The 24,772-nt window shown below is 43.8% G+C and overlaps 1 protein-coding gene across 1 annotated transcript in view; it reads left to right on the top strand.

Moving 5' to 3' along the window:
* NUP93 (nucleoporin 93) overlaps positions 1-24,772 on the top strand; it is a 567,849-nt gene that overhangs the window by 246,244 nt on the left and 296,833 nt on the right. The window contains exons 6-7 of the mRNA XM_086947697.1: positions 5,729-5,803; positions 24,301-24,393. Coding sequence (XP_086803823.1) covers positions 5,729-5,803; positions 24,301-24,393 — 168 coding nt within the window. The remainder of the gene's footprint in view (positions 1-5,728; positions 5,804-24,300; positions 24,394-24,772) is intronic.

Below are 24,772 nucleotides of genomic sequence, written 5' to 3' on the forward strand. Positions count from 1 at the left end.
TATTTCACCATATGAATTGGTCTACACTCATTACACCTTTGTACGGTGCAGCTATTTTGTTGGCTCTGGGTACTTCGGGTTCTGGGAGAATCTACAAACCCTGTATACCCCATAACCAAAAGGATCTAGTGAACGTAATAGTACATTGCTTTTTTAAATTGGCTATTGTGACAAAAAGTCACAGATGAAAACATTGTCACAAATAGCTGTTAATCCACTTGTTTTCAATTATTTCAACAGTTTCTTTGAAAACACCTTAAGGGATCTACACATATGACCCCCTTGCTGAATTTGGAATTGTGTCTACTTTTCAGAAATAAATGGCTTTCCTAGATCACCCATGATTTCCACCACAAACTGGAAGGAGTTTCGAAGCACAAAAAATAGAAAAAACGGGCTCTGCATGTTTATGAAAGCTGGGAAGATGGTGACTTATGCACAACAAACAGTTTGTTGATACCATTTTTATGGGGGGAAAATGCTTTTATTCAGAGCACCTTTTTCCTATTTAAAAAAGAATAAACCTCAATTTTTAGTAATATTTTGGCTATTTTCTCGGTCCCCTCCATAGGAAACCACAAACCCTGGGTACCTTTAGAATCCCCAGGATGTTGGAAAACAAGCATTGGCATAGCCAATAGGTCTCGCCTTTGGGACCTTATAAGTGTTTAGCCAGCGCTATTGGCTTGCCAATGTTTTTAAGCTATGTTGTAGAGCATTGTGACTGCTGTGCAGCAAGTTGAAAAGTTATGATAAAAAAGTGTTATAAGCATTTATGTTACCATATAGTTATATAACTATGAAGCCATTATGTACAACTGAATGACTTAATTAAAAAATATTTGTTTTGTTCTTGCAGTGCTGGCAAATTCTTCCTGCCTGTTCTAATGCTTGTTTATTTATTGTTGATTTATTTATTATGGTTTTCTTTGTTTTGTTATGCAAGGGGGACATAAACAACGGGACGATGGAGGTTGGTAAATAGTACCTGAATTAAAACACAGGCAGCGGACAGATCTTAGGGGAGAATCAACAGATGCCAGATTCCGAGGGTAGACTGAGGTTGTGCTGAGTGGTACTGAGTTCTTGTTTGCTGATGTGGAGGTGATGCTGAATAATACTAGGGTGGTGCTGAATTATGCTGAAGTGGTGGTGTGCTGGTGCAGAGATGATGCTCAGGTGATGCTGAGTGATACTGAGGTGGTCCTGAGTGATGCTGTGGTGCTGAGTTATGTTGTGGTGCTGAGTTATGTGGAGGGGGGGTGCTGCACTGGTGCTCAGGTGGTGCTGAGTAAAACTGAGTAAATGCTGTGTTGATGCTGAAGTAGTGCTGCGTTAGTGCTGAATTGCTGCTGAGGTGGGTTTGCGCTTGTGGTGCTGTGCAAATGCAGAGGTGGTGCTGTGCTGATGCTGAGATGGTGGTGCGCTGATGTTGAGGGGGTGCTGGGATGGTAGTGAGGTGGTTCTGCCCTGGTGCTGTACTGATGCTGAGTTGCAGGTGAGATTTTTGTATATTTCGTTTTTTTGGGGCAAAGAATTGGGAAAGACTGCTTGGGTTCTGAATATGTACTGATCGACTTATGATATTGTGCATGCAGGAGTATGCCTCTGCTGCTGGACATCTGTGTTTTTAAGGCAATCACGATATATCCGAGGAGAGATTCTATATTTGTTTCAGCAGCTTAAGTGTGTAATGCTTAGGGAGGAAGACAAACAGTTAAATAAGCAGGGACAGACGGGCGGTGGTGTGGGGTGGGGAGGGCACAGGCGATAAAGTGAAATACCGGCCGGCTTGATATTTATTACTGCAGCTGAAAACAGCATCTGAAGTGTGCAAAGCCTATTTAAAGCTGGTAACATAATCTTTCATTTGATTCTGATGCCCTCAATATAGACTCCTGCTTCGACACTTAGCTTGCTACTGCCCATGTAATATTTGTCAATAGAGGAAGGCGTGTGCACACTGCAATGGGCCACCATATGTGATGCCACTAATTTCGAAATGTATGCTCCGAGGATTTTTAAAACTTACGTCCTACAACTGTGGTGGCCACTCTTGTTAGTTTAATTAGGTCCACTGGCACTAAGACTACATTATCCAGAATGCATTACATTGTGTCATTGTATGGACAGTGAGAAGAGACTGTGTGTCCAATGATGGTTCCCTAGTTTGCTATTCGGAGGTTTAGTCTCTTTTGCTGTTGGTACCTCTAGTCTAACATTACGCCTGCTGCTCTGAGTGAAGAGTGGTGGACACCTTCCGTGGACATTTGCAAATAAGTAAAGTAGAACTTCTACCCTTAACTAGGAGGAACACGGAAAGGGTAGCAGGTGAATGTGAAGTGGAAGATGTGTGAATCTCTCATGGCAGTAAATGGGTTTCATTGAGAAAATAAAAAGCATGACAACGCACACAAGGGAGAACCAATACAGGGGCGGAGGAATGAAGCATGAGAGAGAAAGAAACACGTAGCACAGGGGAGAAGCAGAAGACAGCGCTTGCAGCACATGAAGGAGGCAGCAACAAAGAGCCTGGGTATATGGGTAGGGGTGGAAAGAAGCACAAAATGAAGAGAGTTGTCAAAATATACACTCACGTGGACTGCCAAGCAGGAAAAACCAGCAGCGGCCGCAAAAGTGAAAGTAATGGCCAGCGGAAGAGATAAGAAAGGCAGATGGCGGGCAGATGGCTGCTGCGCACGTGCACGCGATCGTGCACAGAAGCTTGAGACCAGGAAAAGCTTGTGGGTAGCACTTTTAAAACGCCCTTACTAAATGTCGAGCATATGCAGCGCATGCGCTGCTCTGGGCTCGACCTAAAAAAGGACTTAAATTTGGCGTGGATACCTAATGTGGACCAAATGTTATAGAGGCCTGAGCACGAACTACCCCAAAAAGCGAAAAAAGAGTTCAGCACCTGGGGGGGGGGGGGGGGGGGGGGGGGGGCTGTGGCCACTCATTTATTATTTACTTTTTTCTCTTTAAAAAAAAGATTCTGGGTGTTCCGATCCCACCTGTTACACCCATTGTTTTTCTTTATCCATAGAGAGCTGGGGGATCATCCAGGGCCCCCGCGACACTGTTGGTGGCCCCATCTCACAGGATTTCGCAAGAGCTGGCATTTTTTTATTTATTATTATTTAAGGGGTGCCAGGGTGCGCACCAGGGGCACCCCAGGCCATTATATTTGTCTCACCAGCTCCCTGCTCCTGCAGGAGCCGGCTTCATCATCATTTTTATTTTACTGGGTTGCCCCAGTGTTCACTGGGGGCACCCCACAACTGGTCTCTCATTGAGAGTTATGAGGGGAGGCCCAGGGGCCCGCATCCCCACTGGCTCCCCTGACTGCGCCCATCTCAGGTGCAGCGGGAGCCGACATTGCTCCCACTCTGCGGGAGCAGTTTTATTTTGTTACTGCCGAGCTGGAGCAATTCACTTTATTTCCCTGCCCGAGAGCGCGGGCAAGGAAACGTTTTGTGGTTCTACCTGGCGAGAACAGCTTTGTGCTACCACCGGTTTTGAGCACATTACACTTTCCCCGGCAGCTCTCTTGGGCAGGGAAATAGATAGTGTCCTGGGGGTGTGCTCCCAGGGACAACGCCCCTGAGCTGGCCCTGGGAGACGTGTCCTCATCCATTCTGTGGCTCTGGGAGGGGGGCCGTCCAGGACCCCTCCTCGACCTCTCCTCATTGGGTGAGCTACAGTCATGGGGGAGGGCTCCGAAGGCCTTTTCAGACTCCGGTTAGGAAGGCGCGCTGACCCTCTTACCTAAACTAAAATAGCAGCCCTGGGGAGGGTGTCCTCAGTACTTCGTAGTGGCTCGGGAGTGACCCCCGTAAATAATATGTATTTGCCTACCCCCAATCTCCGGCCAAGTCCGTTTTTTAAAAATTATAATTATATAAAGTGTGTTGACCCTCCACGAATCTGGCAAAATTATTATTATTATTTTTTTTACAAGATAGAAAGTCATTTTTGCCCTAGCCGTGTGTCCCTGCACCAGACCTAGGGAGTCTGCGTATCCTTGCCCTTCCCCACTTATGTATTTTTTATTCAACTTTTTTTTCTAGGGCTCTGTACGGAGTCCCTCCATAAGATATAACCCAAACCCTGACACCACCCCTCTCCCGCCGCCTCCCCCAGCTGTGATTTTGTATTGAACATAACTGCACCAACTCCCCTTTCTGTTTCGGGTTCTGAGTATAACCTAATTTATTTTTGCTTTTGCCTGTTGACTAGAGTGTCCGTGTGCTTGAGTTTTATCCAACTTAGCCACTACTGTGTGTTGCCAGTGGCTTAATTTCTTTAAAGGTGTCGCCCTCCACAGGTATCTTACACTTCCCTCTCGTGCTCTCAGTGAAAGCAGTTGCATCTGTTTCCCTCCCGTCTTACGCGTAGACCCTGCAAATCAGTGAAGCCTCATCATGGCTGCTGGAAAATCCCACAGTCCACGAACTCCAATCTCCATCTATTAGCTTTCTGCACCCAAGGGCTCTGCAAACAAGAGACCAGATACTCTCGTGCGTTCCCGACACACCATTTCCCTCTTTGCGTCCGTGCTTTCCCCTGCAGAGAAATATCACAGTGCCCCTTCAGCAGCTGTCTGCCCGCTCAAACCTCTGTGCCCTGATGCCGATGAGCGGGAACCGCTGGGTAAGTGCAATGCCCGACTGAATCTTCTGGCATCTCTGGCCCTGCTTTAGATTTTTATGCGCATAAGTACTGTAACAACATTTTACATATACCACCGGTTCTCTTTGAACTGTTAGGACTCCATAAAGGCACATGCACACACTTTTAAAATAGTTTTTTTAGTCTATTTGAGGGTTTAGGGGATATATCTTATATTTTAAGAATTCGGACGTTGCAGTGTCAAGTGGTGCAATGGATTAAGTGAAGAACAGCCACATATATCTTATGTTTGGCAGCTGCTCCTTTTGCCTCTGTCGTTTATCCCCGTTTCTTGTTTATCAGTCCTTCTCCTGACACTGCTGCAATTCTCAAGAATTTCATCTTGTGAACAGTCTTGTTTTTGTTCCAGTCGTTACAGCAATGCTTTTTCACTCCTGTTAGGACGTCCTCCTATTTAGCCAGGGCTCTGTAAAAAGTTTGTTGTTCTGACAGTTGTAGTTCCTGGGTATCATGGCTGTTGCCAAAGTTAAAATATTCAATAAGGTTTAACTGAGGTTATGGGAAGTGTAGCACAGCTATACAGCAGAGCCTGTTGCGCTGAAGCCATCATGTAAATTACCTTAATTGTTCATCCTTTTTTGTACATGCATAGTTATTCTGGGCGGAAAAATCTAAACTGTTGCGCTGTAATATCCTGCAAGCATCACGTAGTAGCTTCTGTATGTGATGCTTTGGGCATGCATTGGTGCTGTGGTGTTGGTGCTGTGGTTCCACTATTGTTATTATTCTTGCTTAAAGAAGGCAGTAGGATTTACAGTTTGGGTCCCTGGAGACTATTCATTGTGCAGGGAACGATTGTTACTAATTAAAAAACATTCAGTAATTTACAATATTTTTAGAATGCTTTCTTTTTTGGGTAACATCTGTGTTTTTATTATTAATTGATATTGCCTTTTCCTTATAACCCAAGGTGTGCAGAGAACTTGATTATACATGTTCTGATCATTTCAGTGGTCTTACCTTTTTCTACTTAAGCTGTTGCTCCATTAAGGCTCAAAAATATGCAGACTGGTACTCTCTTTTTATATTTTGACAGCCCAGTTATGTTAGTGACTCGGGACCCCCAGGTCGGAGTTCATTGGACAGTGTGGAAATGGCATATGCTCGTCAGGTGAGTTGTGAAATGCAATTAAAAATGAAAAGATTAAAGGTGAGTGAATCTTTACTACTATTACAAAAAATATCGGAGTTCAGTCCAGTATGTCCACTGGAAGTGGTTATTAAATGTTTTTGCTAAGTTCAGCCCCATAGCTCTGCAACAGATCCATTTTGATTCCTGGGTTATTCTTTCCCTGCTGTACTACAAATAGACTCCCAAAATCTTCCACCCCACCTAAGCCTTGTATAATCAGGAGATGCATTGCTGAGCAAATAATCCAACAGGAGGAGATCTCTTACAAAATTTGATTGCCACATGACCAATGGTTGCCATCTTATCCCAAATGAAACAGTTTGCATTTTTTGCAATTCCCATCTAGAAAGTCGAAAAAGCTTCACTTAGTCAAAGTTTCTGAGTTTTGCAGTGGGAATTGGTAGATTAATACGCTTCAAGTTTTTTTGTCATCTGTTAGTTGGCTCCATATATATGTTTGTATGTATATGTTTTTCGGTGAACCACCATGATTAGAATTTCAAGTTTAAGCTTACAATACCCCCAGGATATAGTCCTCATCTTTAGATTCATTTTTTATGCTGTTGGGTTTGGAAGCGAGAGAGGTGCTTTTCGTCGAGGAAAACTATTGAACCAGCATTTAAAGTAAGAGAGAGGAAAACGATAAGAAAGAGAAACCTAGCACTTTGAAAATGTACAGCGGTCAATGAGTATACGATGCGAGAAAGGCCATGAAGAGGAGTTGGGGATTTTTCATTGCGACTTCTATGAAGATCCAAACGAAAAGGTTTTTCTTTGAGGAATTAGACCACAGGAGGTGAGAGAATGTTTATTAGAAAAGCAACCAATATCACTGGGACTCTTTGTTACAGTGAAGGAGCTGGGAACCATTTACGCAATGTATGAAATGTAGGCCTTACCAAGAATGTAAATCGGAAGAATGCTAAGGCTGTGTAGCGTTCCAACCAAGGACTTAAAAGAACAAGAGCGAAATGGAGGCAGACACATTATACTGTATCATGGACCAAAGAGGATTTCTTTAAGGACCTGTGTCTATCATAAGGGGAAAACTTAGATGCACTAGGAGAAACGTAAGAAGCTCAGGGAAATCAAGATGAGTCCAATCTCGAGGTTTTGGCTTTGGTAGATCTATACACCGAATTGGTGTAAAAAAAGAACAAAAGTTGTCTAGATGCCACAAAGATATGAACTTACAATTCCTGAGATAGAAAGCCTCTAATAGCTGATTTGTCGGACATGGTGGGGAAAAAACTTTGCTTTAGTCTGAAAGGAGCTCTTTAGGTTGAAATATGAAGTCACTTTTATCAAAGCTTTCAGCGGCTCTGTCTCCTAAACACAACTGTGATCAGAGGAAAAAAAAAAAAAGATACTTCTTCCCCCCCCCCCCCCCCCCCCCCCCCCTAAAAAGAAGCCTGACTACACATAATGTTGAATCAAAAGAAAACACTATCAATGTCAAAAAGAGAAAATTGTGCCACGAGGATTAGGTTGCGGCCCTAATACAAAAGAAGAAAGAGTTGTTGAAGAACTTAGTTGTTATGAAATACCTTAGACATCTCGTCATCTGAACTGGTGGCTCATCAGAACCGCAGGAAGAAGAACATGCTCACTGTGAGCAAGACCTTTAGATACATATTCAAGATGATAATGGCACTGAAGAAGACATATTGCAGGATTTAGAAGTAGATTCCCCTGAGGCGAAAATAGACACTTCTTCAAAAGAATATTTTCTGATGACTTATTCATGTGTCACACACTGTTAGGGAGAGCTAGTTGCTAATATATATGGGGTACAGCTTGAAGAAGAACAGGTAAAAACTTGTTTTCTGCTTTAGACATTTTTAAAACATAAAGCTGTCTCACAGGATCCAGTCTACATCAAAAATAGGACATGCAGATTCACTCATTACTTATAGGGCCAGAAAAATGGCAAATGAACCATCGTCTACACTTGGTGCTCCAGTTAAAGACTGCAAAAGACTAGACGCTGTTGCGAGAAAAATGGCAAAGACTAAACAGTTTGCTTAACAAGTATGAATATCACCAGTGAGACAATATGCAGAAGATAATGCAACATCTCCCTAAACTTTTTAAAGAAATAGTAAAAGTGGTTATGCAGGAAGTGAAGAAAATCTCACATACTTGGTTGTAATCAACTCTAGAAGCCTCTTACACGGCCAGCAGACAGATGTGCACAGGTGCAACACTCAGGAGACATGCATGGCTGAGAATATTTAGTTTCAAACCTGAAGTGTATGCAGACATTATCAGTACACCATTCACAGGTGAAATATGTGTTTGAAAGCCTTGTGCATTACCCAGTATAAACAAGCATTGGAAATGCAATAGGTCTCGCATTAGAAAAGTTGGAACTATTGGTCTTGTAAATGACAAATATTTTATTTATTTGTTGGTTTTTAAAATAGCTAAATTGATAGCTTTGTCATTTACAACGCCAATAGTTATAACTTTCGCGAATGTGACACCTATAGCATTTGGAATGCAACATGTTTTGTATTTACGTGACCTAGATGGCAGCTCTGGTCGTTAGGCCACATCTCTAGAGAGCAGGGGAGTGCAGCAGGGTAGAGAAGCACAGCAATGCAATAGGTCTCGAATTAGGAAAGTTTGAGCTATTGGTATTGTAAAGGACGCATTTTTCATTTATGTGCTTGTTTTGAAAATTGCGAAATTAATAGCTTTGTTATTTACAATGTCAATAGTTTTATCTTTCGCAAATGTGACACCTATTACAACACAATATGTGTTGTAGCACTGAGTGGTGTGAGGGTGAGTGGGTGTGTGAGGATGTGAGGGTGAGTGAGGGTGAGGGTGTGTGAGGGTGAGGGTGTGGGTGTGTGAGGGTGAGGGTGTGGGTGTGTGAGGGTGAGGGTGTGGGTGTGTGTGTGAGGGTGAGTGAGGGTGTTTGAGGGTGTGTGAGGGTGAGTGAGGGTGTGTGAGGGTGAGGGTGAGGGTTGGGGGGTGTGAGGGTGAGGGTGGGAGGGTGACAGTGTGTGTGAGGGTGAGGGGATGAGGGTAAGGGTGTGTGAGGGAGAGGGGGTGATGGTGAGAGGGTGTGAGGGTGAGGGGGTGTGAGGCTGAGAGGGTTGTGAGGGGTGTGAGGGTGAGTGAGGGTGTGTGAGGATGAGGGGGTGAGGATGTGAAGGCGCGTTTGGCAGTGTATGTTTTAACGCTCGGAATATCATAATTAAACGTACGTAGCGTCACCAGAACTCACTTTGTTTAAAAAAAAAAGTAATAAAAAATTCGCAGTCTGTTGCTGTCCTTGCAAATCAGAGAAACACTGCACGGTAACAATTATTCACCTTCCTTTAAGTAGAGTACCTCGTCGGCCATCTTGGATCGGTTATTGATACCGAGGTCCAAACCACGTAGTTGGGGAATCTTACTAAGCCCTCTTTTTTATATCTACGGGGCACGGTAAGCAGCCAGTTCTAAGATGGCAGCTCCTGCGCGTGGCCCGCGTGTGGACTGGGACTCTGACAGCAGCGAGGACCTGCAACGTTTTCGAGAAGCGACGTGGGTGGTGGCACCGGTGCGAGGTATCGTGAGGAGAAAAGGGGTGCATAGAAAATGTGGATGTGTTTGTACGGCGCTCAAGCGTTGAAACTGAGAAAGGACCAGAGTTGCAGGCAGAGATACAGAGGGTTAATCTATGTCAACCGACTGCGGCTGGTTGCGTCTTATTGTGGGAAGTAATGGAAGCGACCAGGCTGGAATGGACTGCTTATCAGACGACCGTTTTGGAGTTTCATGAATTACGTCAAGGGGGTGTGACCGGGATGTGTTAATGAGCGTAATAAGCGGTGCAAAATATTGCTTACGGCCGCAGAACAGTGGTGGTCGTAATTCAAAAAGTTGAATGTTAACAGGTGTTTACGTGCTTGGAGTGGAGAAGAATGGTAATTAACTACATGCATACCTTGTAGTTCGTTTTACTATACTTTTTTAAATGTCCACGTCCTGCTAATACAAGATGGACCGCTCTGTCAACAAGAGAATGCTGTGCTTATAGCTGGTGTAGTTGATGTAAGAGAGCAATCTGTTCTGGGTTACCTAGCGGCCATCTTGGAGTGATGCAAAGTCACAGATAATGTTTAGGAAGGTGTGGACTTTGTGATCGTTGAATGAGTTACGTGATGAACGATCAGATTTTTTGGGGACAAAACATGTTGCAAAAGAAACGTGTAGGAACTTTGAATGAACCCTTACCTTTGTTTGCACAAAGGTTTATGTTCTCTACAGGATGCGAGTACAAGTAGGGAATGCAGAGAAGGGGAGGGGGAGGAGAAATGCGACACGGCGGGCAGGGGAGGGGGCGGAGCGGGGGTGTGGGAGGAGTGCGCCTGAGGGAAAATACGGCTGGGGGCATGTGCACGCGCTTTTAGGCTCGTTGCGCATGCGCATTGAGCTTGAATCTCACGGGCACTGCAAGGAATCGCCACGATTCCTTGCAAGTTAGTTAAAGACTGGTTAAGCCCCCATAGTCTCGCAAGCTCGATGCGTATGCGCATCGACAGGCGAGACCTAAAAATGAAAAAGGCTATTGAACCTGTCAAAGCAGTGGGTGCCCTGCAAACCAAACCTCCTTGTAGTAGGGATACAACGTTAAACATAAGGGGTCAATGATGATGTGGACAGGCCCATGTCCACAGAGGTGCTGGGAAGGCAGATAATTTCTTCAAACACCCGAGTGCTAAACTTAAAAATTGGCTACTGCATAGATTTGATGGGGAAGCCTTAAACATACCAAAAAGATAGTCATACAAAAAATAACACTAGCGAATTCCCCTTTTAGGAAATACAGGATTTTTTTTCAGAAATGACACATAAGTACCCAAAGGGGAAACCAATATTGATGTTTACTCCTTCTACTTTCGGATCACCTAACAAGACTTAACATTAACACCCACTTTAGATGTAAGGGTTACATACAGATACGCCAAAACAGTTGATGTTCAAGATGACAACAAAACAATAACGAATTCCTGTACAGGAGCAAGGGGATTCCCTAGCGACAATAGACTTTAAAGCTATGGACGTCCATGTACTGATCCACAAGTAACATAACAAATGTCTCAGGTTTGTGTTGGGGATCATCATTCTCAACTTAAGGTTTCAACTGGGATAGATTCAGCACTAAGGGTGTTCACAAATGTCTGATTGCATCTGAGATGCCAGGTGATTCACACAAAATGCTTAGCAGTTGTCTCAGTGCACCTCAAACGCCAGATGTTTTATGTGTACCCATAACCAGATGAAGTTAATAAAGGATAGTTCATTCGTACATTGCTATAGCAACAGAAACCATGTCATGCACACCTTATACTTGCTTGGATTCATTATCAATGTGAAGAAATTCACCCCTTCCTTCTCAGAAGACATTCCTAGTGGCAGAGCCAGACATGCAAACAGCAATGGGATTTCCGACACAAAGGAGAGGTCTACTACTACAGGAACAGGTTCACCTTTACACAAGTCGTAGTCTGACAGTGCGGAAATATATGAAAATTGTAGGAATGATGGCATCTTGAATTTCCTCGATTCATTGACAGGACTCCACTTGAGACCCATATAGGAGTGGCTCTGTAGTCACTGGCCTCTGTAAAATGAGGTTTGCAACAGTCTAGTGGTTGTTATCAAGTGTTATGAAAATGTGCGTGGAAACCGGGATGACAGTGATTCTTATTGTTCCACAATGGGCTCAGCAATCGTGGTACTTGCATTTATTAGCAATAATGATTAGTCAGATAAATATCTTGTAGAGACTAGACCTGTTAATGTTACGGCAGGTAAGTGTTTGTCACCCAGATCCCGCCAGTCTCAGCTAGCAGTACGCCGTTTTGAGTACTTCAATTTTAGCCACCTAAACCTTACATCAGAGTCCATGGAGGTTAAGTAAGCAAGTAAACTTACTGTCTAAAAAAGGGAAACTGTAATTATAGCTTACTACCCTTCGGGAAATACTAATGTACTCTAATGTGTAAACTTTTGTATTAGAGGAAATTGTGATAGCTTGTTTAAATCCAGTTGAGTTTAAGGGTTCCAAGCTGTGTTTTTACTGTCGTTTTAATGTCGGTGCTTTTAAGATATGTTTTATATCGAAATAAAGCCTTATTTACTTACTTCAAGTAAACTTACTGCTCACATATGTTATGCAGCAAAGTGGAAGTGGTTCATCATGCATTGCATTAGAGAAAGTATAGACAAAAACATAATGAAGTTGTTTTTGTAAAATATATAATGCACTAATTGAAATTAAACCTTGCATATGCCTCAAAGAGTACACTTGTTCAGAATAGTATACATTAAATGAGTCTCCAATAGTCAAAATGTTGCTTCAAAGGGCAATCAAGGTAAACCCCAGTAATCAAAAAGTTCCTTGAAAAAAGGGCAAGCGAGGTAAACTCACCTAGAACAATATCACCATGAATATGGAGTTTAATTTAACACTTGCAGTATTAATAAAAACACCGTTTGAACCAATGAAAATGGCTACTCTAAAATACATCATGCTAAAGACAGCCTTCTCTATAGTAATCATCTTCCCCCGCACCGAATAAGTGAAATTCAAGCATTGATTACTCCGGAACCATACTCAAGTGCACAAAAAGGTTATAATGAGAACTAATTCTCACTTTGTACCCAAAGTAATTTCACAGTTTCACTTTAGTCACTTCAATCGTTTATCTGCATGCATGATTCCAAGCGGAAAGAGTTCTCCGTGCATTACTTGTTAGGTGGGGACTCATTTACCACATCCGCGCTAGTGGAATTCTGGAGCTATGCTGAGATATTTAAAAACCCAAGTTACATGACGAGCTGGGCTCGTCATCAGCGTGCGAGGAGGCTACACCATGACGAGCCCAGCTCGTCATGAGCCTGTAAGGGGTTAATACTTGATGAGACCAACACAATAAGAAACAGTGAGTGATTCCTCTTAGGACTTAATACAAAAACAAACGGAAAGTCGGTATTCAAAGGCACAGTGGTAAGATAGATAATCCAAACTATTCAGACATACAAGGGAAAACCAACAGCACATTCCGCAAAGAAAAAAAGGGGCTTCAACAGCATTCATAGGTGAGCTATCACTTTAAGATCTTGGCTTGGCTGCACATAATTCAGTGCACATGTTAACCAAACAGTGCCTGGGACAAAAATGTACTTGAACAATGTTTTGCATCTTTCCACACTTCACGTCCCTCCTCCCCTAATAATTGATACTGCTTTAAAATAAACGTAGATGAAATTCAAGTGGCAAAAGGAACTGGATTACATACCTGTAACATTAGTTTTGCAGCTTGACGCTTATTTAGTTTCCCATATGGCCCTCAATACTGAAGAAGTGGGAAGTTTGTGCAAAAAAAAAAATCTGAGGTCCGGTACTTCGTATTGGGGCATTGTGGGCTCACGCTTGATGTCATAGTGAATGTAGCTCAACTCTGCTTTTGGTCGACGGCCACAAAGCAAAACATTTCCCTCTAAAAACAGTTTGCTACCTGAATCCTTAGATGGCTTAATTATGCAGAACATGTGAATCTAGAATAGCTTCAAGTCGCAAAACTATTTTTGCAGGTAATTAATCTGTTTCTTACTGACTCAGCAGGTGTCAGCTAAATGTCTAGTGGAGCTTGCACAGGCACAGTTCTGAGCTCTGGCAGGTGTATACCAATCCACTGAGCAGCCATCATTTTGCTTATGGTGCCAAAGATGGAGTTGTATACCATGCATCCAAACAGGTCGGAGAGTATTGGTCTTCAAATGTCATATGTAATTCTTGTGTGGATATAGAAAAAGGTATGCACCTGGCCTGAAGATGCAAATATACTTTTCACGTGGATTGCCTGTATTTCAGTGTGAACTTTGATCACTCACATAACATGGAACAACCCTGGTCCAAGTTTTTTTTAATGTCAGTCAGTCAATTTTCTTTATTCGATTATTTAAAATCATAAAAGAGCAAGCATTATTACATAACATGGTTACAAAACATTTCATTGAAGCACAAAACAATTTAACAAATCTAAAACATTCAATCAATATTATAAAAACAGATAGGCTGCAATACAACATACATAAATATCTAAAAAAGCTAAAAAAGAAGGGTTTATTGAGCACAATTCATTTAGGAAAATGGAGAAGAGAGGAAATTCATTTGTCAAGGATAAAGTGCCTGTGCCTTGTGCGGTGCTTATTTAAACGTGCACCTGCAACCAAAAAACTAGCCACTGAGAAAGCTACTTGTACATTGGGGAGGAGCTGCAAGAACAACAGGGCTGGTTTGACCTGGATAAAGCCCTGGTGACGTAAAATAGGGAGCAGATAACGTTTCCTAAACTCGGTGTAATGTCCGCAGAACATAATAAAGTGCATCGTGTCCTGTGTCGAGAAGTGATCACAGTCGCATGGATCGGCATCCTCGGGTCGCGACCAAGATTTGAAGTTACCCAGTACAAAATGAATTAAATCAAAGCGTAATCTCGTTAAGAGAAAGCGATGATAGGAATTTGTAGTAAAAAGGAGATAAGGTTCCATTCCTGGAGCTAAGGAGAGCATACAATGTTTCCTCACCATAATCTTTTTTAGCTCTACTTCTTCCCTTTCCATGGCATATAAATTTGTCAGGGTGTTTTTGACTGATTTTATATCGCCATAAGTTATCCCCTCTGGGGAAGAGAAGAGCTCCGGACGACCTGCCAGGGTAAGCTGCGTTTTAACGTATCTTAACCAAGGAATGTAGAGGGCTCTATCCAACGCTAAACAATCTTTTAGGATGGTATGATTTAAAGTAAGCTCCTGATTGAGCCATGTTTTTATCCAGCCAATCACTGGGGCTAGTTTTAATAAGTCTGAGATATAGCCCACACCTAACTCTGTATGTATTGCAAAGGTCGAAGTTGATTGGGGGACAGAGAGCAAGGATCTCAAAAATTTATTCTCTACAATCTGTATTTTAGCTGGGCTGGTATATCCCCAGATTACCGAGCCATACTGGGCAACTGACGAACACTTGGAGTTATAAACTTTAATGATGCTTTCCATGGGGCGGGCACCCAGTTTTTTGGCAAAACCCAGCAGCCCTGCGGCCGCTCTAGCGACAGCGCTGCTTTTGACCAAAAGCTGAGGGCCCCAAGTGCCCCTATCGTCGAAAGTGACTCCTAGGTATGGGAAGGAGGAAACTCTCTTAACCTCCTTTCCTGCACAGGAAAAAGTTAGTAACTTTCTTTTCCTTCCTGCGGGTCCAGCGATCATTACATGTGATTTGTCTGTGTTAATTTTCATGTCCAAAGATGACATAAAAGCCCCGAAGGATGCAAGAAGTTTATTTAGCGCAACTCCGGAGCGTGCCAGAAGGACAGCGTCGTCCGCGTACAGGAGTACAGGAATCTTTGTCTCCCCTGCACGCGGAATATCGCTGTGGGCTGTTATCATTACTGCCTCTAGGTCATTGATGTATAAAGTGAAGAGGAGGGGAGCAAGTATGCACCCTTGCCTGACCCCCCTCTCCGACTTAAAGTGACAAGTGCATCTACCTTCCCGAGTAACTCTGACTGATGTCATAAGGTCCTTGTGTAGCTCGGCCAGGTATTCGACCAAAGGGGGGTCGAGACCCATGGCCAAAAGGATCCGCCACAGCTTTGCCCTGTTGACCAGGTCAAAGGCTGATGACAGGTCCATAAAGGCCATGTATAAAGACCCCTCCCTGCCGATTACATACTTATTTAAAATTAATTCTAAGTTTAGGCACTGATCTAACGTTCCTCTTTTGGATCTAAAACCATATTGTGCATTAGATAAAATACCCCTACTTTCTAAAATAAGGGTCAGTCTTGATAATAGAACTCTGCCCATAATTTTTACACTCGAGTCAATAAGAGAAATTGGCCTATAACAAGCCGGATCTGTCCTCTGGCCCTTCTTAAAAATTGGCACTATAGTTGAGTTTGCCCAGCTGGAGGGGAAAATAAATTCCCTTGTTGCATTAAAAACATTGGTTAAAATTTTCGAGCTAAAATCAGGGGCACTCTTGAAAAAATCTGCCGGGACCCCATCTGGGCCTGGTGCCTTTTTACAGAGAGTATCGTTGATAGCTTTTTTCACCTCTTCCTGAGTAAAAGGAGAGATGGGATTTGGCGTTAGAGAAGGAGGAAGTACCCGTTCTATGCTTGTGTCATTGTGACGATAAATATTACTAAAATGTGTCACCCATTGCTCATCTGGAATGGTACAATCCGCTCTTTGATGATCTAACCCTACAAAGTACGGGTGATTTATTACTGCCCAAAATTTAGCACTATCTTTCTGTGTCTCAGGCAGTAACAGGTTATTCCAAGCTTCGTCTTTTATCTCGGATTTCCTCTTTCTAATAGCCAAATTATATTTTTTCCTTAGAGATGCTACCAATACTCTGTTTCTAGGTTTGTTTTTTAAGGCTTTAAGAAGAATTGAATGAGCCTTAGAGCAGTTTGTATCAAACCATTTGGGGCCCATTGTCTTATTGCATTTAACCTTCACAGTCAGATCTAGATTGACTTGTTGACAAATAGTGCTAAAGGCCTCAACCAGAGTAGTGCTAGAATTTTTGTTTTCTAAACATATGGCAACTTCACCTTCTACCTTGGCCAATGTATCTTGTAAGAAGGTTATAGGGGTAACTTTGTCCCATTTAAGCCTTCGATTTTGATCTCTCAGCGCAAGGTCTGTTGCACAAAAATTATCAGACGTTCTATTACCCAAAGCTCCCTGTGCTAAAACCTCTAAAATCACGGGATTGTGATCGCTAAAAACAGAGATTAAGACATTGCAAACAAATACATCGGATAAAAGTCTAAGAGATACAAAAATATAATCAATAATTGTGCCTCGGTCCTTGCCCTCATAAGTCGGTAACCGTGAGTCATTTGAGCAAGTATAAAATTCATGGAGGTTGAAGGTAGCCAAAAACAGTTCCAGAGCCTCGCCACTAGGTGTGTGTTCAAAATGCGGCGTGGAAGAATATAGAAAAGACTCCTCTGTTTCTCTTTGGCAACCCGCCTGGCAAGGGTGAATATTAAAATCTCCCATGAGGATCACCTCATACCCATAAGAACTATTTGTATCGTAAGTCGATAGGAGGTCCTCTAGGGATGCTAAATGCTCGGTAGGAAATTGACTGGCTGGCGAATTATAAAAATTAATGAGTAAAATAGGATGGGAGTTTGATGAGCTCAATTCCACCATTAAACAATTTTTAGTATTAGACTTAATATGCCTCGCTTTTCCTTTTACATCAAGTGAAATGTATAGAGCCAACCCACCCCTTGCTCTACCTGCTTTACTGGGGTCTGCAGGTACATAAAAATGGGAGTAACCATCTATAGGCAGACACACTGATGTATCCCAAGTTTCCTGGAATGCAAGGATATCATAATTTCTGATTAGGTCCAGCCAGTTCTTATCTTTAAATTTCGCTCTAAGCCCAGCGATGTTCCAGCTCATAATTCTTCGAACCTCAACACTTACTGAAGAATGAGCCAAAGGGCCAGGAGCTGGCTGTAAACCTTCTGAGTTATTTTCTCCGGCTGGCAAAAGTCAATCATTTTGGTCCATGAATGAAAGAGGCGCAAAACGATTAAAAAGTTCAAGTGGCTGTGTGACAGGGTTAAACGTTGGAAGTTGGTGACGGTGAACTGAGGCGTTGTTCCTTAGGTCTTGTCCCCATCTAAAGTGAGAATCCCAGTTGGTATCCCACCCTGGGGCGGGAGTCCTTGGAAAAGAGACATTCTGCTGCTCTCCATAAAAAAATTTCAAAGTAAGTGGAACCACAGTGCCTCTTCTTCGTTGGGGGGGAAACATATTTGTAAGAATATTGGGAAGAACGTCTGGGTTAGAGAAGCTCACTGCCACACAATCCCCTTTAAATTTTTTTGGCCGGTTTCCCAGCCAAGGAACCCTGGTTGCAGATTTAATCACACTTGCAAGATGGTGTTTCCCACCTGGTGCTAGTCGCATATTGGTAGTTAACCAGTGTAGGGCTTTACTGCAGAGTGAAGTTGATGTTTCAGCTATGCCCCCTTCTAATGGGGGTACGTTTGCGAGGACCAAAACCACAGGTGTAGCCTCAACAATAAATTGCAAGGGATCCGTGGGATGAGTTTGAGCTTGCACTTGTATTTGCGCGGGAGGAATGTTAAGCGAGGGAGTTGGGTCTGATGTGGAGCATGCTGGTATGGAGCCCTCAAATGCTACTGATGGTGTTTGTTGCGTTGGATTTGGCCCAAGCAGTTCCATTTCATCTCCAACATCCGTATTACTACCAGCTTCAGCTCCTCTAGGATTATTATCCAGATGAGTAATTAGCGTAGTACATTTCTCAATACCACTTGCAACTGTATTTTGGAGTGCGCCCAACTTCTTGACCTCTGCTTGCAGTTTATCGATCTTGGATATAAGAGGTTTGACGATGATATTGATTTTCATCTCAATGAGATCAGCGATTTTATCAAGTAGGGCTTCCTCGGAGGAACAGAAAGGGTGTTCCTCAACAAGAGTCATTTGTTTATGCTTTGGAGTGGTAGCCCTCTTCCGCTTAGTCCCTGAGCGTAAACCCCCCCGCTTGGAAGGATTCTTTGTGCATTGACGTTTAGGTCTACCAGCGTGTCCAATAAGGGATTGATCTAGGACGGAGACCTGTGATTGTGTATCTTGCTCTGGGTCTTGATCAATATCAGTATCTATAATAACATCACTAGGCAAGCCTTCAAGAGCCGGAATTGCATTCTCCGGTGATCCCGGTATAACTTGGGGTGTAAAATCAGCTGTAGAGTCTACAGTATGAATGTCCTGAGTTAATGTACCATCAAGCAGGATTGAAGCGGATGTAGGTGGTGATGGGCATAGCAAGTCAGGTGATAGGCTCAGCCCCAATGACTCCCTCCTTTGCATGTTTATTTTCTGAACAGTCTGGACCATGTAGTTGTTTATCTTATTTTGTTGCACTGCTACAAGTTTTTTGGACATTGCTCAGACTGTATAATATATGTGGGTGATATGTACGTGACTTACTTGAGGGACGTACGATGTCTTCACACTTGCGGAGTTTCTGGCCCTGCCCCTGCCTCCTCTTGCCGATGAGGGCCGTAGAGGGCCCGCCCTTTGCCCGGGCTTAGCCCCGGGCGTCCCGCTCGCGTCCCGCGACGCGGGGATGCTCCTCCTTTTGAGAGCCTCTGCTGGCGCTCTCAGAGCGCTGCCGCGTCACTCGGACGCGCCGCCGCGGTGCCTGCCGGGAGTTGGAGTCTCCCGGAGCGGCGGCGCGGAGTCGATGGTCCCCTGACTCTTGGCGGTGGCGGCGGCGTGGACAATGGACTCTGCTTCCCTCGTTGGAGTCAGGTAGGTGAATGCGACTCTCGGCAGTGGCGGCGAAATTCCTGCTTTCTCCCCCGCTCTGCCGGGGTGCTCCTCCTTTTGAGAGCCTCTGCTGGCGCTCTCAGAGCGCTGCCGCGTCACTCGGACGCGCCGCCGCGGTGCCTGCCGGGAGTTGGAGTCTCCCGGAGCGGCGGCGCGGAGTCGATGGTCCCCTGACTCTTGGCGGTGGCGGCGGCGTGGACAATGGACTCTGCTTCCCTCGTTGGAGTCAGGTAGGTGAATGCGACTCTCGGCAGTGGCGGCGAAATTCCTGCTTTCTCCCCCGCTCTGCCGGGGTGCTCCTCCTTTTGAGAGCCTCTGCTGGCGCTCTCAGAGCGCTGCCGCGTCACTCGGATGCGCCGCCGCGGTGCCTGCCGGGAGTTGGAGTCTCCCGGAGCGGCGGCGCGGAGTCGATGGTCCCCTGACTCGTGGCGGCGGCGTGGACAATGGACTCTGCTTCCCTCGTTGGAGTCAGGTAGGTGAATGCGACTCTCGGCAGTGGCGGCGAAATTCCTGCTTTCTCCCCCGCTCTGCCGGGGTGCTCCTCCTTTTGAGAGCCTCTGCTGGCGCTCTCAGAGCGCTGCCGCGTCACTCGGACGCGCCGCCGCGGTGCCTGCCGGGAGTTGGAGTCTCCCGGAGCGGCGGCGCGGAGTCGATGGTCCCCTGACTCTTGGCGGTGGCGGCGGCGTGGACAATGGACTCTGCTTCCCTCGTTGGAGTCAGGTAGGTGAATGCGACTCTCGGCAGTGGCGGCGAAATTCCTGCTTTCTCCCCCGCTCTGCCGGGGTGCTCCTCCTTTTGAGAGCCTCTGCTGGCGCTCTCAGAGCGCTGCCGCGTCACTCGGACGCGCCGCCGCGGTGCCTGCCGGGAGTTGGAGTCTCCCGGAGCGGCGGCGCGGAGTCGATGGTCCCCTGACTCTTGGCGGTGGCGGCGGCGTGGACAATGGACTCTGCTTCCCTCGTTGGAGTCAGGTAGGTGAATGCGACTCTCGGCAGTGGCGGCGAAATTCCTGCTTTCTCCCTGCTTTAATGTCATTGCCCAATGTAATGGAGAAAAACGTATTGCTCTCTCGACTGTCAATCTTTACTTTCATGTGCTTTTTAGAATATTCACTGATATTTGGCAAAGGATCTCGGATTGCTTTAAGTGCCTTTTATTTTCGATGTAGGTTGTGATTGTTCTGTTGAAAGCCTGTTGATCAAAAGCAGGAATAGTCATCCAGGAATAATCACAACCTTTCTTAGAGCGTACCCTTAAAGTCCCTATATAAACCGATGCTCACCCCCCAGCAGGCTATGGCAAAAAGCAGAGAGGCTTAACTTACGGCCATGTTTAATGTATTTATGCAGTACCAAAACAGTAATAAAGTTGATATGCAATATGATAAAAATCCCAAACTGATTAGAAAAATGAAGTTAAATGTAATAATCAAAATTACACCTAAATGACAAAAATCCTATTAGTGCAAACTGAGATATGATGTTTTAAAAACATTTTTTAAGTAGGAATAGCGCCAAGAAGCACAAAGTGTCAATAACTATATGGTCGCGGTAGATGCGGACATATGCTCAATTTGACGCTGACTGCGATGACGTGCACGTCGGACACACCAACCAGGTTCGTACTGGTCAAGCAGTTTACCTACTCACATTTAGTCCTTTAAGTCCCAATCCACTACAAGAGTACACTTCTAACGCTACCCAGGACATCAGGGGAGGTACTTAGAGACTTAAAGGGTGTCAGGCAGAGGCAAAACAGCAGGGTCCAGTCCTGGTGCATTTGCCACTGGTCAGCTGGGCACTTGCAGAAAAAGGCCTCTTGCAGCTTTTATCCCTGTAGATTTAACAGGAGATCAGCTTTATAACCCCTTGGAGTCCAGTCTTTTGTCCTGGCTAGCAGAGAGGGCAGGTTCAAACCTTTTATGTCTTTTCTCAGGTCGCAGACAGCAGGTTCAGTCCTCTTCTGATCTTCCTCTGGTTCAGGAGTGTTCTAAAGTGTGTACCCCGAGATGCCACATTTATGCCTGGCCCAAGCTAATGGGTGGAAATGAGTCCTGTGGATGCACTAACCAATGGTATAACATTTCCCAATTGGCCCTTCAGGCGCCCTGTAAGGGCCTTGGAACTGAAGAGGCACACCTAGGCCATACAGACTGCCACTGAAGCATGCATGGCCTGGTGCAGACAAAACGACAAATTCGACATGGCACACTCCCTGTGTGCCATGCCAGCTAGCACTGCCTGAGATATAGGTAAGTCACCCTTCAAGCAGGCCTTACCAGCCCAAAGGCAGGGTGCACTGTATCCCAGGTGTGGGCATATCTGCATGAACAGATAGGTCCCAGCAAATTTTGAGTTCTATATCTTAATGTTGTAAGTGCCAGGGAAGCCATAGAGAGTACATGGGCTAGAAACCCGACAACTGGAGTTCCACAGCACCATGATGGTTTCCCTGAACACAGGAGTGTTTGGTATCATAATACTCCTCACAATAAACCCACACTGATGCCAGTGTGGGATTTATTGTAACCTGTACCCAGAGGGGCACCTCCTGCAGCCTGTTTCTCTAAAGCAGAATCCTCATTAAAAAGCATTGGCCGCCCAAGGCTGAAATTCCACCTTACACTTGGCCACCCCTGTGCTGCTAGTGGTGTAAGTTTGGTGCTGCTTTGTGCCCCCATGTTTGACCTAACCCCCAAAGCTTGGCCCTTGCAGCCAATTTACCTATCTGCAAGCTGTGTGGCTTTGAGCTTCCCCCAGTCTCCATTGAAACACATTTGGCCGAATTCTTGAGTAAAGTTATTATAGGGATCACATTGTTTGCTGCTGCTGTAAGTGGAAAAGCACAAAAGACTGTTAAGACAGTTTGTTAATAGGATTATTATACGAATATGTCGGCAAGCAGTTATAGCCTGTTTCCAAGGGAAGATTTATTATTCTGCAGATTTTTTTTTTATTAATGTCCATTGCTAAGTCTAAACTTGCAAAGTGTGGCTGTAAGGCTAATATATGGTAATATTCGTAATGGTCACTGACCGGGCTACACGCAGTGTATATGAGACCTACATACACTGTTAGTTTTATTCTGAATAAATAATTTTACAGTGCTCTTTCAGTGGAGTATTGGAGTAACGGATTACTTAATTCTTCCGGATCTGTATACTTTTATCTACTACATCATCTCATCTCATCTTATCGTGAGCAACCAGTGGAACAGAGGAGTCTGACAAATTTGGTGATGTCAAGGGGTATAAACCTGGAAATGATGGAGTATAATTGCCTTCATTTTTAACTAAGTGGCATCCCCCCTGTACCCATCATGCGGTACAGAAGTTTGGGACCTCCAGAAACTCCAACTGTGACGAAGTACTGCGATTTGCTGCCGGCTGGTATGCTAACATAGTGGAACCTTTTCGGCTGAAAGGGTTCGCGTCGGAGCAGCTGTTAAATTAACGTTACAGTGTGGACAGAGGCAGACTATTCTGTCTATGCACTGGAACTGATCATTTAGAACCAACTGAACTTGCCTAATAGGGTTGGTAAGAGGGTAAACTGATTCATTTTCATTAGTATAAATCTCCCTGAGCTGAGGAAGATTCATATTTGGATCTTGCAGAATTGGTTTATTAAATCTGATCTATTTTATGCCTATTTCGTGTTCTAATCATTTGAATCTAAATAGAAAATACAAACTAAAAATAAATTACTCTGCTAATTCTGTCACATTAATTTGTTTGTGGCCAAGTTTAATTTGATTTGCCAGCTTACTAAATTGAAGGCAGGATTACTTGGGAATTTATACACAATAATTATATGTTAACAATTATCTTATTCCAGGTCCTCCTATGTTAGTTGTTCATCCCCTAAGTATTCCGGTTCCTTTCAGCACAGAACAAGATCCGTTGGAGGACCTAAGAGGATTTGATATGGTAGCTGAGGTTAATTAAAGTTAGGAGAAAATAAATTGTATAAAATTGTTCATGATGCCCAACACATTAGGCGCTACAACACCATATGATATTAGAAGAGGCAGAGATTTGTCGCTGTCACAGAGCCTTACAACCCTCTGTGACAGAAACAAAGAGCCTTCATGATTGATCATTTTGGCACAGGAATTCAATGCAGAGAGGAGAGATGATGGGAAACAGAAGAACATGATGGCAGACCAAAATACGTCAAGCAGCTGAATGTTGCACTGTTTGCATACAATGCTGTCAATATGCAGGGAGACTCAAATAAAAAAGAATTACAGTAGGCTAGCCTTAAGGGAGATAGAGAAGAATGTTTTGCAGGACTTGTGAATAAAAGAAGCAGCAAGAAACTACCTTGGTGTCTCGACTTGGAAATTGCAGTTTGTTATCAAATAATGTCCTTCAGTTATGAGCACTGGACACCAGCCCTGGAACGGAGCCAAGTTTTTGTCCCTCCATAAAGTGGACTGTAATTGGGTGTTTTTCTTAAAATAGTTTTTTTTACACATTAACTTGAATGAGCTATACTTGTAGCGAAGTTTAGAAAACTCGAGACCAAAAAGTGGGATGGGTTAAAAGAATGCAGAGAAATGGACAAATTGGACAGATAAATGCTTAGACAGTGTAAATTCCTGTTTCATCACTTCCAAAGGATTGTATAGCATTCACATGTTCTGAATTAATGTTAGGAGAGAATCGAGCTCCTTTTCTCCACCCACCTTACAGTCCTGTTGGTAGATATGGGACTTCTTACAGTCTATCCATTTTTAAAAGAAAGTTTGATTGTTGATGTTCCGTTCTTACTTTCATTAGTGATCTATTTTATGTGTTTCCCTGTATAATTTTTCTTTGAACTTCTATCCCCTTCGCAGTGTTAACTTTACAAATAAACAGTTCCAAACGAGAAAAAGTAAAATCATAAGAAAACATTTCCAACGGTTTCAGTACATTACTTCATGTCAAACCTATATTGGAAATCATATCTGGTCTAGTTCAGCTGTTGTTTAACTGGGGTATTCTCACAACCATCTCTGAATTTTTTCAATTGAGCAAGATTAGCTGACCTTTATAGAACTTCATTTCTTTTTTGTCACTGTAGATTTATGTGTACAATGAGAAGATTGTGAATGGCCATTTGCAGCCTAACCTGGTAGACCTCTGCACTTCTGTTACAGCACGACTGGATGACAAAGTAAGGCCTGTAAAGGTGCTATATTTGGTCTGCTTTTCAACTGTGAAATACAACTAACGTGGTTTGTTTTTTAGATATATTTGTGAAAATGTATGAGAAGAATCTGAATATTATGCTTTGAAAGTAATATTCTACTATCCTGCCTGTTATCAATGTGTTAACTGCGTTTTAATAAACATTTTAAGTGTGCTAGATGTTTTTGTACATATTTGCTTCTGTGTGGTAGAGTTGGGACCTTTATTATTAATACCTAATGAGTATTGCTGAAACCACTATAATTGTGGTTGTTCCTATAAATATGCATTTTAAATAAAAACAGTCTTTCAAATATTGTATCTTGAAAATTGTTTCCTGGAATATCTGTAGTAAGCCGGTTCTG

The sequence above is a fragment of the Lissotriton vulgaris genome, chromosome 12 (assembly GCF_964263255.1).
Source record: "Lissotriton vulgaris chromosome 12, aLisVul1.2, whole genome shotgun sequence".
NCBI classification, from domain to species: Eukaryota; Metazoa; Chordata; class Amphibia; order Caudata; family Salamandridae; genus Lissotriton; species Lissotriton vulgaris.